The 16,013-nt window shown below is 45.6% G+C and overlaps 1 protein-coding gene across 5 annotated transcripts in view; it reads left to right on the forward strand.

The window, feature by feature from the left end:
- WTIP (Wilms tumor 1 interacting protein) overlaps window positions 1–16,013 on the forward strand; it is an 82,566-nt gene that overhangs the window by 34,027 nt on the left and 32,526 nt on the right. The window contains exon 1 of one of the 5 annotated variants that reach the window (XM_017736577.1): window positions 9,575–9,579. The exons of 2 other annotated variants lie outside the window; for them this stretch is intronic. Coding sequence is in view for 2 of the 3 variants with exons in the window: in XM_017736574.1 (XP_017592063.1) it covers window positions 14,486–14,708 (223 nt within the window). In the remaining variant the exon portion in view is untranslated. Of the gene's footprint in view, window positions 1–9,574; window positions 9,580–11,692; window positions 14,709–16,013 lie in introns of those variants that run through there. 2 more of the 5 variants (XM_017736574.1, XM_017736573.1) reach the window with 2 other exon arrangements.

The following is a 16,013-nucleotide window of genomic DNA, read 5'->3' on the forward strand; positions in this document are numbered from 1 at the left end:
TGTCTGGAATTGACTCTGTGGGGCACAGGGGAAGCTTCTGGCAGCTTCTCACAGAAGCCACCCCACCACCAAAACCTGGCCATGCCATCAGAATGCATCTCAGAAATGTGAGAGTAAGAGTACGAGACTGCCTTCCTTTTTCAGTCTGTCTTTTTTCCCCCAAATAACAAGAATGATCTGAGCTCACCTCCAGCAGTTTTCAGTTTTACTTTCAATCTAATGGCTGTAGAAAATAAAAGCCAATGACCAAAGAACAATAATTCTGCACCTGAAGACATCTGATTTAGATAAGGGCTCAATACTTAACCAGCTACAATTAAAAAATAAATAAAATAATATTTCAAACCCTTGGGAAAAGTTGTGGTTTGGAGACCACTCAGGCTGAAATGTGATAATGAATGATGGAGCCTCCAAGGCCTCATTTCATCACTTGGCAGTGAGTGTTTTCAACTCAGCAAAGACAAGTGCACTTGTGCAGAGAAGTAGAAATTCTGCCTGAGTCAGAGCCCTTTCTTAGGCACTTCTTTGAGTTTGCCTTCGGTTTCTGTGCCAGGTGCCATCTGTAAGGGTGTCCTGGTTGAAGTGGGCAGCGTGTGCCAAGCCAGGCCATCCTGTGCCTTCCCAGGAGCTCCCAGTGCTGTCCTTTCCCACTCCCACCATTGTTTATCACATGGTTGCTGGGGGGTTTATGTTGCTTGTAATTAAGTGGAGACCCAAAAATAGACTCTCAGCCATCGGCACCTCTGGGAGGGCTCCAGGCTTGCCATTGTAGGGGTATAAGGATGGAAGGGGGGTTATTGGGGTCTCCTGCAGTGATGGTGGTTCCCTCTTTGAGGACACGACTGCAGAAAAGAAGAGGAAGTATTTCAGGTACACAGTAAATAAACAGGAGACTTCTATCCCCTCTAGACATTTTGGTAAAATGCTCAGATGGTAAATGTCTTCATTGTCTTCCTAGTTCTGGCAACTTTGGGAAGACAACTCAGTAATGTATTGATTCAGAGTGTACAGGATCTCCTCAGAAAAAGGAGATTTCACCAGTAAGTGAGATTAGAATTAAAATGCAAAGGAAGAGTAGATGACATGCTGGGCATGTTTTATGTGCTGCTTTTCTGCCTGTGTTCAGTGGGCTCTGGATGGCTGAGCCTTGCTCCCATGACTGAGCAAGTTCAGCATCTCACATCCTGGCTCTGTCAGTAGACTTTTGCCACATCTCTGTAAACCCCTACAGCCTTCTGCCTAAAGCCATGCTCCTCAGATAGCTTTTTTTCCCAGAGGTCAAATAACTCTCTTCAGGTAAGGTAGAAGCCAAAGTGATCTGATTTCCTGAGATCAGGTATTTCAATGTTGATCTTTATTCACAATCTCTTAGAGGAAACAACTGAAGCTTGTTAGGATGGTTTTTAAATGCAAATTCTCTCTCAGCCCTGACACCAACAGAATCTCTTTTAGGCCTTGATTCAGCAAAGCACTTCAATGTGTTTAGATATGTTCTATTACTCGTATGTAAAATTGTTTTGCTGAATCTTAAATAACAGACATGAATTCAGGCAACAACATACTCTGTGCCTTCTGTTAAGTATAAAACCTTGGCTTTGGCAGGAGTTCAGTTGCAGATTTTGCTAATGGAAGACAAGAGCTGAAAAATATCTGCCTGAAAAGCTCATCATCTAATTCCTCTTGATAGTGTTTCAGAGCATGACAGGATTTCTTGAAGGGTAATTGCTATAATGCCAGATAGCTTGTGTGATCTAAGTGCAGGTGAATAGTTGCAGGAATTAGTGGATTCTGTTTGATACTCATTAAAGAAGATAACTTAACAGGCAGGCACCTTCATTTTGCAGATCATAATGCTGTTCACAGCGTCTTTTCAGGCTGAAAATTTTAATCCAGTGGCAATGATGGCAGAAACTGCAGTGATAAATCTTTACAGTGAGGACTGTCAGTTCTCTGTTTGTTACTCATGGGGTGTAAGAGATGGTCAGGGAATGAGCTTTGCAGAGCTAAGGGTTTGAAGCCTCTACTCTCAAAGTTGAGATGTATTTCACCATAAAAACCAGGACCATGTTCTGCTCTCCTGTGTGAAGGCAAATCCTTGAGCATGCCATTCATCTGTAATTGGAGCTTTTGCTGCGGTTTTAAGGCACGGGAAATCATGGCAAGATCAACCAGAAGCTTAAAGCAAACTGTGGCATCTGAAGGGATGCAGCTCTCACCTGGTGGCTGTTGGCCAACCTGGAACACTCACAGGGGTCAGACAGCACTTTGAATTTTGAGGGACAGCTCATAAGGGTGTCACAGTTTAGGTGATGATGGGCAGTGCTGCTGCCTTTGTCCAGCCTTCACAAGCTCATCGAGGTCTCTGGGGGGGATGCCAGGGAGGGCTGACACAGCTGCTGGTTTCAAAGGCCCAAGTGGAACAACCACAGTGGGAGTATTGTTATTACTACCCCGAGGCTATGAAGGGCACTTCTGCACCAGCCCATGCCCCCAGCTGATGGGAAAAGGGAGTCAGTTCATGGTCACAGTCACAACCTGCCTTTTCACTTCTGTCTGAGGCCACTCAGTACTACTAGATGTAGATGTCTATTAATAGGAGGTTGCTCATGTCCCGGAGAATTCCTTGTGACACTGGAAATGGTCTTTTGCGTATTTGCTGCCCCAAGTTGAACCTTTGTTTGCTCTTGGTGGTAGTAGGGCACAGAACATCTTAAGGAAGCTGTCCCTTCAGTGTATATTTACAGCAGTTGGTGAGTTTTTAAAACACCCAAATTCCCAGTGGAAGGTTCATTTTCAATTCACATTTTTTCTGTCCCCACAGTGTATTTATAAGTTTGGCATGAGTCACCTCATCGAAATTGCATGCTGCCAGTACGTGCTTTGTAGCTGCAAATTAAATTGTCTGTGAATGTGACTTTCACATAAAATAAAACAAAATTCAGTGTCAAATCTATGAGCTCTGCAGTGTGTGTCCACCAGTGTTAGAGTTGGTAATCACAGTGGTACAAATGCATGTGTTAGTGTCAGTGGTTAACCCTTGGTCCCTCGTGACCGACTGTTCCCTGACTTAGCTGCAGGTTCAGTATCTGTTCATCTTTCTGCAGCCACTTTGTGCAACTCCTCTGGGCACCAAGGAAACCCAGCAAGAGCCCTGAAGGAAGAGGGGCTCATGGGCATTGCTGGAGGGGCCACGCAGTGACAGGCTGCTGGGTAGCTCATGTCCTTGTGCACTTTTCCCTTCTGTTTTCTAACCACATGCTGTTGGACTGGAGCAGACTGAAATGTTGGGGTTTTTGGTCTGTAGCTGAGCAGTGACTCAGTGCTGTGCTGTGGGTGCCTCCCTGCCGACCCTCTCAGCTCACACCCTGCTATTGTTGCTCATCCACGACTCCGGCCCGTGGTTGGATTGAGTCTGTGGCCACCTGGATGTTTGGTGGTTTCCAAGCCATAACTGGAGCTGGCAGCAGGTCCTGATGCGTGTGGGGCAGATACCTGGAGATGTGATTCCCAGGAAAAGCCGAGCGCTGTGCGGAGGCGCGAGGTTGGCTATGAGGAAGGATTTGGTGTCTGTGCTGCTGACTGTGGCTGGTGTAGATGTGTCACTGAGATGACTCCTGCTGCTGCTGCAGGAGGGCAGACTTCTGCCTGAGTCAGTCTGCATCTCTGGGATGAGTTACAGCCTGTGCTCAGCCCCACATTTCCCATTTAAAACCTATCAGGACAGGCAGATAAAGCTATTTCAAGTCTGTCTGTAGTAGCAGTCCCAGCCAACCCCCAGTGCAGGACTCAGGAAAGGGAGGTGCTCACTGTAGAAAGAGGCAGTGGATGGCAGAGATGACAGCTGGCTTCACATGGTTTGGGCTCCCCTGTGCGAGACTCTGAGCCATGACTGAGTCTCAGCAAAGGAATGTAATAATAAATTTAATTAAAAGTAAAACTTGGATACCAGCCCATGTAACAGCCCAAGTACCTTTGGGTACCGAGTGCTAGAAAAATGTTTTATCTTGATCTGTGGTTAGTCTGGTAATATCCCAGAAGAACAAAAATAATGGGATGGAAAAGGGTCATCAGAAATGTTTGAGATGGGGTAGACACAGGAAACTGTCCTTTATTTAAAATTTATGTAGTTGGGTTTTACATTTTAGGAGGCATTTTGTATTTCTCTGCCTTGCTATCTGTTGTCCCAGGTAACTCTGGCCCAGCAGGGCACTGATCTGTGTGCTGGGCTTGAAATAAAGCAGTCCATTGCTGGGTCCCTGCTACAGACTGTGCTGTAAATGTTATGTCATGAGATGTTTTCAATTCTGTGACTAATTTAAACTTAGTTCAGCTCTACGAGAGAACCTGGTTTTTTAGGGGTGTCTCATCTGATTGCCTTAGTGCCATGGGGACATCCCAGACACTTGAAGATGCATGTGCTTAAAGCTTGTTTTGGTTGGGGGAGTGTATGTCTTGGTACAGTGTCACTCTGAGAGCTGCTTTGGCAGCCTTGGTAGAGCTGGAGGCTCAGTGCCAGGGAAAGGTGGTGGGGATCAGTATTGGCTGACAGGGAACTGGGAAATGCTTGCACTCCCTGCTTCTGATGATCAGAGGGTATGGGATCAATAGTTGGCTGGTGGTTTGTCTCTGTCTCCTTGTTTGCTTGAAAGGTTGTCAGTGCATTCTGCTATTAATGATTCCAGCATGAAATAGATGGCTTTTGATGGTTATTTTAATTGGTGGGGGTTGCCTGGCAACTCATGATGGAAACTTGATTGACTGACCAGAGATGCATTCTTTCCACAATATTTTTGTGTTCATAATGTGGAACCAATCCCTGATTGCACCTGTGATCGTTTCAGGGGTTGGAAAACACATAAAGTACAAAAAATACGCTGTAATTAACAAGGTTTCTGTCTCTGTTTTTTATTTCTGTAGAAACTCCAGAGAACCTAATCACTTCTTCACATAGTTTTGTGGGTCTGAAATGTCACCTTTGTCTAGAGTAACAAATTTCCCTGTTTCCTTATTGGCATCTTTTATCTGCAGGTCTTGATTGTCTTCTCTGAAACCTACATCTTCTGGGTGTTCAGTCTTTCCTTCTTCTCTTTTTTTTTTTCCTTTTTTACTTTCCCCTCTGCCCATTTAAAATGTTTTCTTGGAACAGACCTCAGTTCCTACACAAGAGGAGACTCCCTTGGGCTGCTGTTGAGTTCATCTCTCAGACGGAAGAAATCCAGATAATCCAGAACAGAGCACAGGCAAGTCACTGACGTTGTCAACAGATGTTTCTGTTTCCCATTTCCAGGTTCTGTAATTTTTAAGTGTTACCAAAAAACAGGTGGAAGGAAAAAGTGAAGAAGAGAATGAATTAAGGGAGAAACACAGGGCTGGTTTCCTGTAACTCTATTGATCTGTTTCTCCTGTATGTTGTCCCTGTGTATGTTCCCTAGTGCGGAAAATGCTTTAGTGATGTCCTGGATCTTTGCTCAACTGAAAACTAAACCTGCAAACTAAACTCTGAAATAATTTCTTATGTAAGATAGGTCATCATCCCTTCTTCAACAATAAGTCAGTTCTGTGTCCACACCTGCAGTTAATCAGTTTTGTCCTTCAGCACTCAGGGAATCTGTTGTCCTGCCCACAGCCGACTGATGGTTTCTTTCCTGGAGCCTGTCTCAGTATACTTTGTCCTCATACAAAACTTACCCATGCACACAAACACGTTCAGGCTCTCTGTGTTTAGCGTACCCTAAAGCCCCGTATCACCTGGATCCTCTCTGTCACTGGGGGACTCTCCACCTTTCCTTTGCCCTGGAGCTGATCTCATTGTTGCTGCTCTGGACTGACCAAAGTAGGGTCTATGGGCCACCATTACCTGATTGTTCTCCTGGTGTGTTGGAAGGATTGAACTTCAGTTTTTGTCTCTGATGCATCTTGTGGGAAGTTTTCCATCCCCTACGTTGTTGTCTTTCTCCTTCTTTCTGCCTGCATTTGCTCTGATGTGTCTGCTCTGCTACTGAAGAATTCAAACTTTCTTATTATTTCTGTGTGGGCATCTTTTGTTTTCCATCTCAAACAGGCACAATGGATGACTTTAGTCAAGATCTTAACTGCATGTCAGTACCTTTTTCTCCAGAAAATGGTTAGCTCCTCTTGCCTTTGGCACTGTTTGAAGTCTTACTGTACCCTGGTAATTTCCCATTTTGATTTGTTATGCATATCTTAGTCTTTTCCTGGAATTCCCAGCATCTAAGGACTGCTGGCAGCTCATCATCCCCATATCAAGGAGGCAGGATTATACCACTTTCCAGCCATGGAAACTTCAGTCTGTCCTGCCTCACCAGCAAAGCTCCTCCTCCAAACTTCAAAATAGTTTTCTATTCTTATTCCTGTTACCTGTGTTCCTGCTGTTTCCAGTCTTGGACTTGTTGCTGTTGGTTCCCTGGGGCCAGTGCAGGGACAGGACCTCTCCCCTCCTGCCAGGCCAGCTCTCAGTCCCGCTCTGCAAGCCCAGCCTAACGAGGACTGGAGCTCTTAGCAGAGGACATGGCATGAAGAGGAAATCTGGTTTTGCTGCTTCTGTGACCTTCACCTCCCATGCTGTCTGACAGGAGAGCTCTGGCTTTGCTCCTCACCCATGCCCCCTTGTCCAGGCTGGGTGACAATCTCATCCCAAATTCTTGTTAACTGCTTGTTTCCAGGGAGAGTCGTCTGTATGGCCTGAAAACACATTAAAGTTCTCACCAGGAAGCAGCCTGGGTTTACCTTGCAAATTCATTTTACAGATCAAGGGTTTCCACTGCCACTCTTCATCTTAAGGATGCTTTGATTTCTTGTGGGTCTAGAAAAGCTCTTTCCCATAAGAATATTGCCATGTACAAAAAAAAAAAGGATTTTTTTTTGTTAAAGTTTGTCTTCATGCTTATAAAACATGCAGTTGCAGCAAACCTCAGCAGTCTGTCTTTGAGGCTTTCTTCTGGCAGAGAGTACTGGCAAGCAACAGAGGAAAAATTCTTAGCTGAGAGGATTGGTAGGTTGGTGGTCACCAAGGGGTGCATCAGCCCCGTGAGGCAGAGGACAGGGTTTTGCTCCACTTGCTAAGGCTTCCTTGTCCTCTTGGGCAGATCACTTCACCTGTCTGGCTTGGCCCATGTGGACATAATCCTTCTCACCTCCCTCACCTGGGTGATATTGTGCTGCTTTCAGTATTTTGAAATTATGTGGAGATCTTGAGGTCAAAGTACCGGAGAAGTGAGAGGTTTTGTAAATCTTTTGGTAATTAATGTTATATCACAAAGAGATGCACTTGCTGGAGGAAACACTTGCAGTGTCTGGCAGCCAAACCATACAGCTGCTACCGCGTGCTACTGAAACTAATTACTTGCTCAAATAATGCGTATTTACAGTTTATGGGGGACCAGTTTGAGGATTATATATCATTAAATAAATGGACTAATGCAAGATTTTAAAAAGCCTGCTTTCCCAGCACTGCTCCCAAGAGCCCTTAGTGCCTGGGCCACGTCAAAAGCGTTCCCATTCCTCTGTCCAAGCCCAGCGTTGTGTTTTTAATTTATTTTCAGTATCCCAGGAATGCTGTCTCCAGTATTCAGAGGACTCTAAATCGGATGTGAGACACAAATACACCAGAGAAGCTTATCAGAGAAACAGGCTTGGCGTGAAGCCTACACAAACAACCATAAATTTTTCTCATTTAAATGAGAGGACTCGGGAGGATTGGCCGATTATAGCTGCAGTGGGCTGGCCTTGGGCACCAAGGAAAGTGCTTTGGTAACCCCTGGTATTTGACATGACCTGAATGTTTTGCCTGCTTATAAACTTACTGTTATAGACTGACCAGCTTGGTTCTGGTAAATTCACTTCTACAGGTCAGAGTTATTTGTGGATGTTTTCTCCTCTCCTTGGACTTCTCAGGAAATTTTAGCTTGCTTTTAACCCAGGTAATGAAGAGCTCTTGTTTCCAACCACCCCTCTCTGCCTCACTCCCTTAGAACACAGAACAGGAAGAAACTCAGTAAATTCAGTCTTGGCCAGAAAGCTGGTTTTTTCCCTTGCTTCCAATAAATATCTCATTTCCTGAAAATCCTGACTTTGACCAAAACTTTTGGGACTTTCTAGATTTACATCACTCATGGCCAAATCCAGTTTCAGTTAGTGTCGGGGTACCCTTGAGTTCATGGAGGGCAGTGTGAGCTCCGAGCGGGGCAGCAGGAGCTTGCCCCCCTCACACCGACATTAATGCTGTGGTTTGCGCCAGGTGAGCCTCTTCCCTGTAGCTGTATAAAAACCAGGTGATTTTGCAATATGTCTTTGATTATGAACACCATGCCAGAAACAGTAAGGAATTATTTTATGGTTTTGTTGTGAAATTCCTATTATCTTACCAGCATGAACCCTACATGTGTGTGCCCTGCACTGAACTGACACAGGTAAAAATAGGCAACCATCATGCTTGCAGACTTGATCCCACAGTCTTGAATTAGGTACATAAATGCTTTCTGAAAGGAAACCTGAAGCAAACCCCGCTGTGGCCTCCCTGGTGGCCAGCGTCCAGTCCATCCATATCCAGTACTCCTCCTTTTATAGGATCAGTGGCTGCTTCTGGCAATTCGCAGGACTGGTGTCTGATGAAGTGGAGATTGTGTGCTGTGCTCTTGGTGCTGGGCTGGAAATCAGTGCTGGGCTGTCCCCTAAACAGTGCCCTCTTGCTGATCCACCCTCTTGCAAGGGCTTACCTGCTCTCCTGGCTTCAAGTTAGTGAGGATTGTTTTCTTCAAGTAGTGGAGAGAGGAGGAATGTAATAACTTCAGGTGTAGTTCTGTGTTCCTCACCTGCCCCAAACATCCCTGCAGGCTCAGGGCATTCAAGGAGTGAGGAGGGAATGGTGTTGAGTGTTTGCTGGACACTTGGGCCTCTCACTCCGTTTCTCATGGACACTGAGTACTTCAGAACAGGTCCTGTGTCTTGGGGTCATGGGCCAGAGTAACCTCCTACCATTGTTTTGTGGTAGTGGATGCTCAGGGGCTTCAGCATTTCACCCACAAAATGGCTGCTTCTGGGCAAGGAACAGCCCACCCTTGGAGCTGAAGTGGCAAAGAGCATTTCAGTCTCTGTGCCATGTGCCACAAAGCCAAGTGACAGGTGAAGATGTAGCTCAGTGTGTTTTTGTGTTTGTGTGTGACATTGACTGGAGAGGCCTGGCAGCCTGTAGGGCAGTAAGTGTTGCTCATCCTCTCAAAGTGTCTTCTGCTCAGTGGTTTTTCGGGTGCTCTGGTCACCTGGTGCACTTTCGGGCAGGAGGGTGCCAGGGAGGCTGTTAACAGTCGTGGGGTTTAAACCCCAAGGTAAACGCCATTGTTTTTGAGGTTACTGGGGCCCTGTAAAACCATTCCCAAAATCCCCCAAGAGTGCTTTTCTGCCTTTTGGTGTTAGGGGCAGGGCTGGAGAAGCAGTTTTCAGGTCCCATGGAGACCCTCCCTTTCCTCTGCCCGTTCATCCCATGGAGTGCCGGTGGCACAGCCGCTTTTGCTGCTTGGTGACGGGGTCCTTCGCTGCTTTGTGCACTGTCCTGCTCTTGTTGTCTGCACAGGCTCCCTTTATGGATGCACAGAACCCTGTGTTCCTTCCTGTTCAGGGCCCCCTGCCCCTCCTTATCCGCTGTTACTGCTGCTCTGCTGTGGCTCAGCTCTGGCCCTGGCACTGCAATGCCCTGCCCGCTCCCCGTGTCTGCCTCCTGCAGCCCACCGGGGCTGGGGAAGGGCTTCCAGCAGTGCTCCCTGCTCTGCCTGCCCCCTTAGGCTTGGTGCTTTCTCCTCTCTGCCTGCCCCCAACCTGATTTCTTCTTGCCTAAAACCTTCCAGAATTAACTATTTGTTTGCCAGACTCCTGCGATCTTGCACTGTGTTTGGAGTAGTGGTAATAAAAATGAACGATGAGCCAGGCAAGAAACAGGCAGGGAACTGGAGGAGAGACACTTTTGAGGTATCTGCTGTAAGAAGAATACCAGCAGGGGCTCTGGCTCCAGCCAGCAGGGCTGGCTGTGCTGGTGTGGTGACTCTGCCAGCACACGTGCAGAACACGGCCACCTATACCTGCCATCTCTTTTAGCTGTACCTGCCTGTGCAGAGCGAAAGGCGTCTGATATTCTGCATATTTAAAAGCAGGAATGAATTTAGCAGTCGTTTTTGATCACTCACTGTTATATCTCAGGAGATGTCAGTCAGTGTGTTCTGAAACACAAGCATGCTATGTCCTGATATTAAATTAGCTATAGTCACAGAACCTCAGTCACACAACTCCTCTGGCTGCCTGGGTACTCTGCACTGTCACTCTTCCAACTGCACTGCCTGCAAAATTTTTCCTGGAAGTAATGCAAATAACTTTATTGAGTGAGTCAGTGGATTACTGACCTTAGGAACCACAGCAGTGTAAATTCAGACCCATGGAAACAATTTGCTGAATCAGTATTAACACTGCAGTGGTCTCTAGAGCAGCAGTCTCCGAAGTGGGGTGCAGGCACCCCAGACAGTGTTCAAGATGGTCCTTTAGGCCACAGGAAGAAAATACTTCACTAGTGGATATATCTAATTCATAAATATATAAACATACGTGTATTGGGATGCATGTGCAAACATTTTTTACTGGTAGGGGAGCACGATCAAAAGTTTGGACTAGAGAAAGAAAGCCTAAAGAACACACAGACACCAGGAATTGTTCTGCTGATTCCATGAATTATTTAACAAAGCAGAATGGGTGCACTTGGGAAAATAAGGCTGGAAATCATCTACTTAATCTCTTAAGAAAGTGTGTAGGTGAGAGCCAGAGATGTTTTCTAAGCCTTGTTTTTGAAGGGATGGGGTTTTTTATTACCCTGTTTAGATTCAAATAGCAAATCATCCCTGTTGTTACAATGTGCTATTTCAGGCCCTGCTGCAAGAGGCTGGTTCGTGGAAAGGGGCCGGTGGCTGCTCTCTCTGAAATCCTGTGGGGTTCAGATGATGATGCTGAAGATAATTTGGTTCACACACAGAGATGGCAGCACAGAAGCTGGCAGATCATATGGTACCTGCACATTGAAACCTCGAGGAGGTTTCAAAGTTCGTGCAAAGGGGAAAGTCTTCCTTTATCAGTGAAGTTCTGATCCTGTGCAGTTGGGAGTGATCAGCTTCGGGGGTCATGGGAGCCAATGCATTTGATGTTTGTGGTTTGCTGTATAGCTGCTTTTTCATATTTGCTTCTAGAACCTTTTCCCCCTAGCCCAAATGTTGGGCAAGTGAACAGGATATGCAAAACCCAAAAACCAGGGGAAATCAGAAGGAGTAACCAGTCTTGATAGGAGCATGGCTAAAGGCAGAGGTTTGCAGGGTCTTGGTCACCCCTGGCTGTAGTGGAGAGCTGATGTCTCATGCTGGGTAGAGAAGAGAGGAAGGAAGTAGATTTAGCAGAAAATTGATTGCATCTACTTGGGCTCTTTCCAGCTGAATCCTGAGTTAAGTACATTCATCCTGAACTAATCGTTGTGGAGAATTGGCTGAAATCTCACATAGTTCTTAAAAGGAAAGCTAAGCATTAAAGGAACAATATCCTTATTGTACCTGAGTGCCAAAGGAAGTGAGTGTACTGTCAGGAGCTGTACCTATTCAGCCCTCTGGCTTGGGAGCTGCTTGTGGGTTTAGTACTAATGTGACCTGTTGCAGGAAGCTGTGGTCAGCCCAGCACAAAATATCAAGGGCAGCCCAAGGAGGGCTGATCTTTGACTAGATTTCAAATTGGCTGAGTGAGCCCCAGTTCTTTTCAGTAATTGAGAACAACTATAATTTTCAGTTTTGTTTTGTTTACAGCAGAGTATACAGGAATATTGTCAAAAACACATATCTAAGGTACTAGCGAGGTTTTGTCCCAAGTTACCCAGGATAAATCTGAAGTAATGTTATTAACATCAGTGGGATTGTTCACCAGTGTGGGCAACAGGAGAGTTGTTCTCTGTGCTGGTCTTTCAAATTTACAGCTGAGTAATCTAAACCTAAAGAATGTCCTTCAAAACTAGCAGATGCTTTAATACTTTGTCATTCTGAAAATACTTTTTTACACTGTGTACTATCCTTTCTAAGTTTTCTTCGTGCCCCTGGACCCAAGGACCACTCCCTGACACATTCTTCCATTATCCCTTGAAGAAAAGAGTTAGAGCTGTTGCTCAAGATGCCATTTCTAGCACTGTGGATCCTAACAATCTCACTTTATTGCAAAGATTTATCTCAGGGGAAGGAGATTGTGCACTGTGAGCTTGGTTGTACCAACATGGGGTGCTGTTGGTGCTGGCTGTGAGCACTTTGTGGATGTGACTCAAACCAAGCAGCGTGTGGAGGTTCAGCGGCAGCGCCCTTTGATGCTGCTCACGCTGGGGTGCTGACTCACACAGTGCTACTGCGAGGGACAGGGAACTCTGCAAATCCATTCTTGTTTCTCTGAGACAACGGGGAGAGAGTTTAGGGAAATTGCTCATCTCCCTTGAGGCTCTCTTGCGTGTTGCCACAGGACTGCGCTGTGTCCACTCCTTTTGTTCAACCTTTTTGTATGTTAGGAGAGGTCCAACAGCCTCACCCAACGTTTGCTGGTTGTCAGCTGGAGCCTCCAGTGGGTTCTGCTCTGAACATCTGGACACTGAGGACCAAACATCTTTTTTCCTTCTTCCTTCTTTTCTTCCTTTAGTCTTACTGGAATACAGTAGCATCTTCTTTTGGATGTATTCCCATAGGAATTGCCTCCCGTTGTGTTTCTCAGCAGCTCACCCCTCACAAAGGCTGCTCAGGAACTTGGGGCAGTGCAGAACTCGGGAGGTTGGTCCTGTCTCCCTCAGGGATCTCACACAGGCTGTGTGAACTTTGAGCCAGGGGCTCTGTTCCACATGTGTGTGTCCGTGCTTGTGTTGTACAAAGAAGACCTGGGCAGATTCTCAGAATGCTGCTAGATAGACCAGTTGTGTGTGCTAGAAGTGTGCATCCCAGTCACATCCAGGTGCAGCTGAAGTTTCAGACTTACAGAGCTCTTTAATCTGGTGGTGATGACTGCAGAGGCCACCTTGTTCTCTAGGATGCAGCAGAAGCTTGAGATCAGCAGAGGTTCAAAACAAACAAAAGAGAATGTTTCATACAATGCACAGTGAAACTGGGACTCTGCCATAGCGACAGCATGGAGGCCAAAAATATAAATGATCTCATAGAGAAATTAGACAAATTAGAGAAGGATTGGTCCAGTGAGGCTATTAAACATAATAGTTATGATGCAACCTGTGGTGCAGGAAGGCCTTAAGTGCTGGCTGCTGGAAGCTGAGAGGTTATTCTTGGGAACACTGCAGCCTGTGTGAGCCTGTAGTGCTCTTTCCCAGGGAACTTCCAGTCTTGACCAGATCTGGAGACAGGATGCCAGGGTAGATGGATCCTTGTTGCTGACATTGTGGTGGTTCTTACTGGAGGCTGAATGAGGGTCACCCACCACGACACAAGGGTAGGGGCCAGCAGGGCAGCTGGGGAGGCTGTGTCCTGCCTGGAGCACCAGGAAGGGTTGGGCTGCACTTTGGTGATGGATTTATTCTGCCATAGAATGGGCTGGCACTTGGACCCTGGGACAGTGTGATAAGACAAGTACTCTTTTAAGTCCTGGCTTGCAGGCAGCAGCTGGAAAATTGGAATTCTTTGCTGATAACGAACAAGAGCCTGTGATGGAATGGTGAAAGCTTCCCACAGTGGAAACTACCTTGGGGGAAGAGCTATACCCCCTGCCCTCCCAGCTTGTCAAGTGGTGGGGGAGGCCTCTCGTGGTTTGGTGGGGTTTTTTTTGCATTTGTAAACCCAGCCCTGGGGGGGAAAAGTTAAATTGAAGTACACTTGGAGCTTTATTTTACGTTTTCTTAGTGTTGCCACTTGCTGGCTTGTTAAGTAATATACTTTTAAGATGTGCGTTAATATATAGACCCAAAGTAGCTATTAGATCAATGCAGGCAGTTGTATTTCTGTTTTAAAATATATACTTGGTTTATGTTTTTGCAAACCCTTTTTCAGCATAAGTTTTTCTGTTAGAGCTCCATGGAAATAATTTATGTGTTAACCCTGAAATTGATGGGTGGTATGGGATAGAATAAATACATAAGTAGGAGAGAAAGGAAACATCTGCCAATTTAAACTTTTGCAAATTATATGGAAGCTTGAAAGTATCTGCTAGGTTTATAATACAGTCTGCACAGGAACGCCTTGCCAGAGTGCCAGAGGTCAGAGAGCTTCTTGTCCCTGCAGCTTTAAGCAACCTTTTTGTCAAATAACCTGACTGAAGAGTAGGAGGAGACAGAAAGGAAGAGAGAATTCCACACTAGAGTAAACATGGCACAGAGATTATGGATACCCTGCCAAGAAAGGTGGGGTTTTCCAGCAAGGTAACAAAAGATATTAGCTATCTATCTACATAATCCTGCTGGAGGCTGACAGCTGGAGTCATGCAGGGAGGCTGGGGCAGAAATGTGCCCTCCACACCTCAGAAATGTGCCCTCCGTGTCCTCAGCACCCGCTCGGGGCTGTGGTGGAGTCCTGCGGAGGTCTGTGGTGCAGGGATGCGGGATGCGGGATGCAGGGGGGTTGGATGCAGCAAAGGAGCACCTACTGAGCACAGACGTGTTCCCTTCGGTGCCATGGCTGGCACGGGGCAAAATCCCAGGGAAGGTAATGAAGTTTTTCACTTTGACATCATGGCAGGTTAAGGTAAACTGCAGAGGAAAGTCTAGAGTTTACCTTAGGCTACAAACATGTCAGAATGATAAAGTGCTGTGTTTTCATGTGGGTTTTAGCGCACGTTGGTGAGCGCACAGCAGAGAGAGCCGTGCTTCTGTCGCCCTGGCAGCTCCGCAGCCGGTCAGACAAGAGTGTGCTTTTGTCAGAGTCCGAGTGAGAGCTGGGCGATGGTAATTGGGAGGAAAAATAGTTAACTACCATCTGCCTTCCCAGGGCAGAGCGACGAGATGGAGAGTGAGAATGAATGCTGACTTTGTAGCCACGGTTAATTTGCACTGAAAAGCTCGGGTTTGGTGTACAAATATGAATTAGTATAGGAACTTAAACTAGAGAATGATTTCCAATTATTAATTTGAAAATAATTAACTTGAAAATTCTAATTTAAATTAAATGGTTTTAAACCATTTTTACACTTTTCCCACATAAGTATTTCTTGAAATTGAATCTTCTAATTTCTTTAAAGTGTTTGTTCATATCTTGCTATGTCTGATGATACCTGATGATAATATTTTATTAGAATTTGTTCACAGACTCTGAATACTCTTTCCTGAAAGAACCTATGTAAAGGGAGAAAACAATACACATCCTGTACTCCACCTTAGTAGGCCTCCAACATACGATGCCACCTTTTGTTTGCAAGAGTTTAAATTTCAAATAAAATCCCAGCATTCTTTTGAAAAAAAGGAAAGGGCCTCTCCCCTGCTTAGATTGTCAAATCCCAGACTAGCCCGGAATTGAATAGGCCAAGTCAGTGACCTCAGGCAGAAAGAATGTTGGTTATTTACGTAGGGCTTCTGCTATTTTAGCAGCAAACCTTTTCTTCTGAAAGGACAATGTATACTGTTTTGTGTTTATGGCCGAGTAAAAAGCTTGTACATTTGAGATTTGCATCGTAATAGCCTCGTAACTCAGTATACAGCATCCTCAAAAATAGCAGTGCAAGGCTCTGTTTTGTCTTAGCCGGTGCAGGTCTTTTAGAGGCTTTTACAAAAGTTCTCTGAAAAACCGACCTTAGGATTCAGCTGCTTATATGTTTGCTTTGGTGGCTTTTTTTTTTTCCTTTCCCCAGAGTTTGGTTTTTTTTTTTCAAAACCTAAAATTACACGTGGTTTCTTTAGGAGCTATCAGGTCAGTGCTCAAAATATTTTGATGCATCTCAAGCTAAGCTGTGCCTGCAGCTTGAAACCAGGAAAACATGTGAGTGTGTGTGTGTGCAATTCAGACACTGAGCATTTT

This window comes from Corvus brachyrhynchos, unplaced genomic scaffold, assembly GCF_000691975.1.
Source record: "Corvus brachyrhynchos isolate BGI_N302 unplaced genomic scaffold, ASM69197v1 scaffold66, whole genome shotgun sequence".
NCBI lineage: Eukaryota > Metazoa > Chordata > Aves > Passeriformes > Corvidae > Corvus > Corvus brachyrhynchos.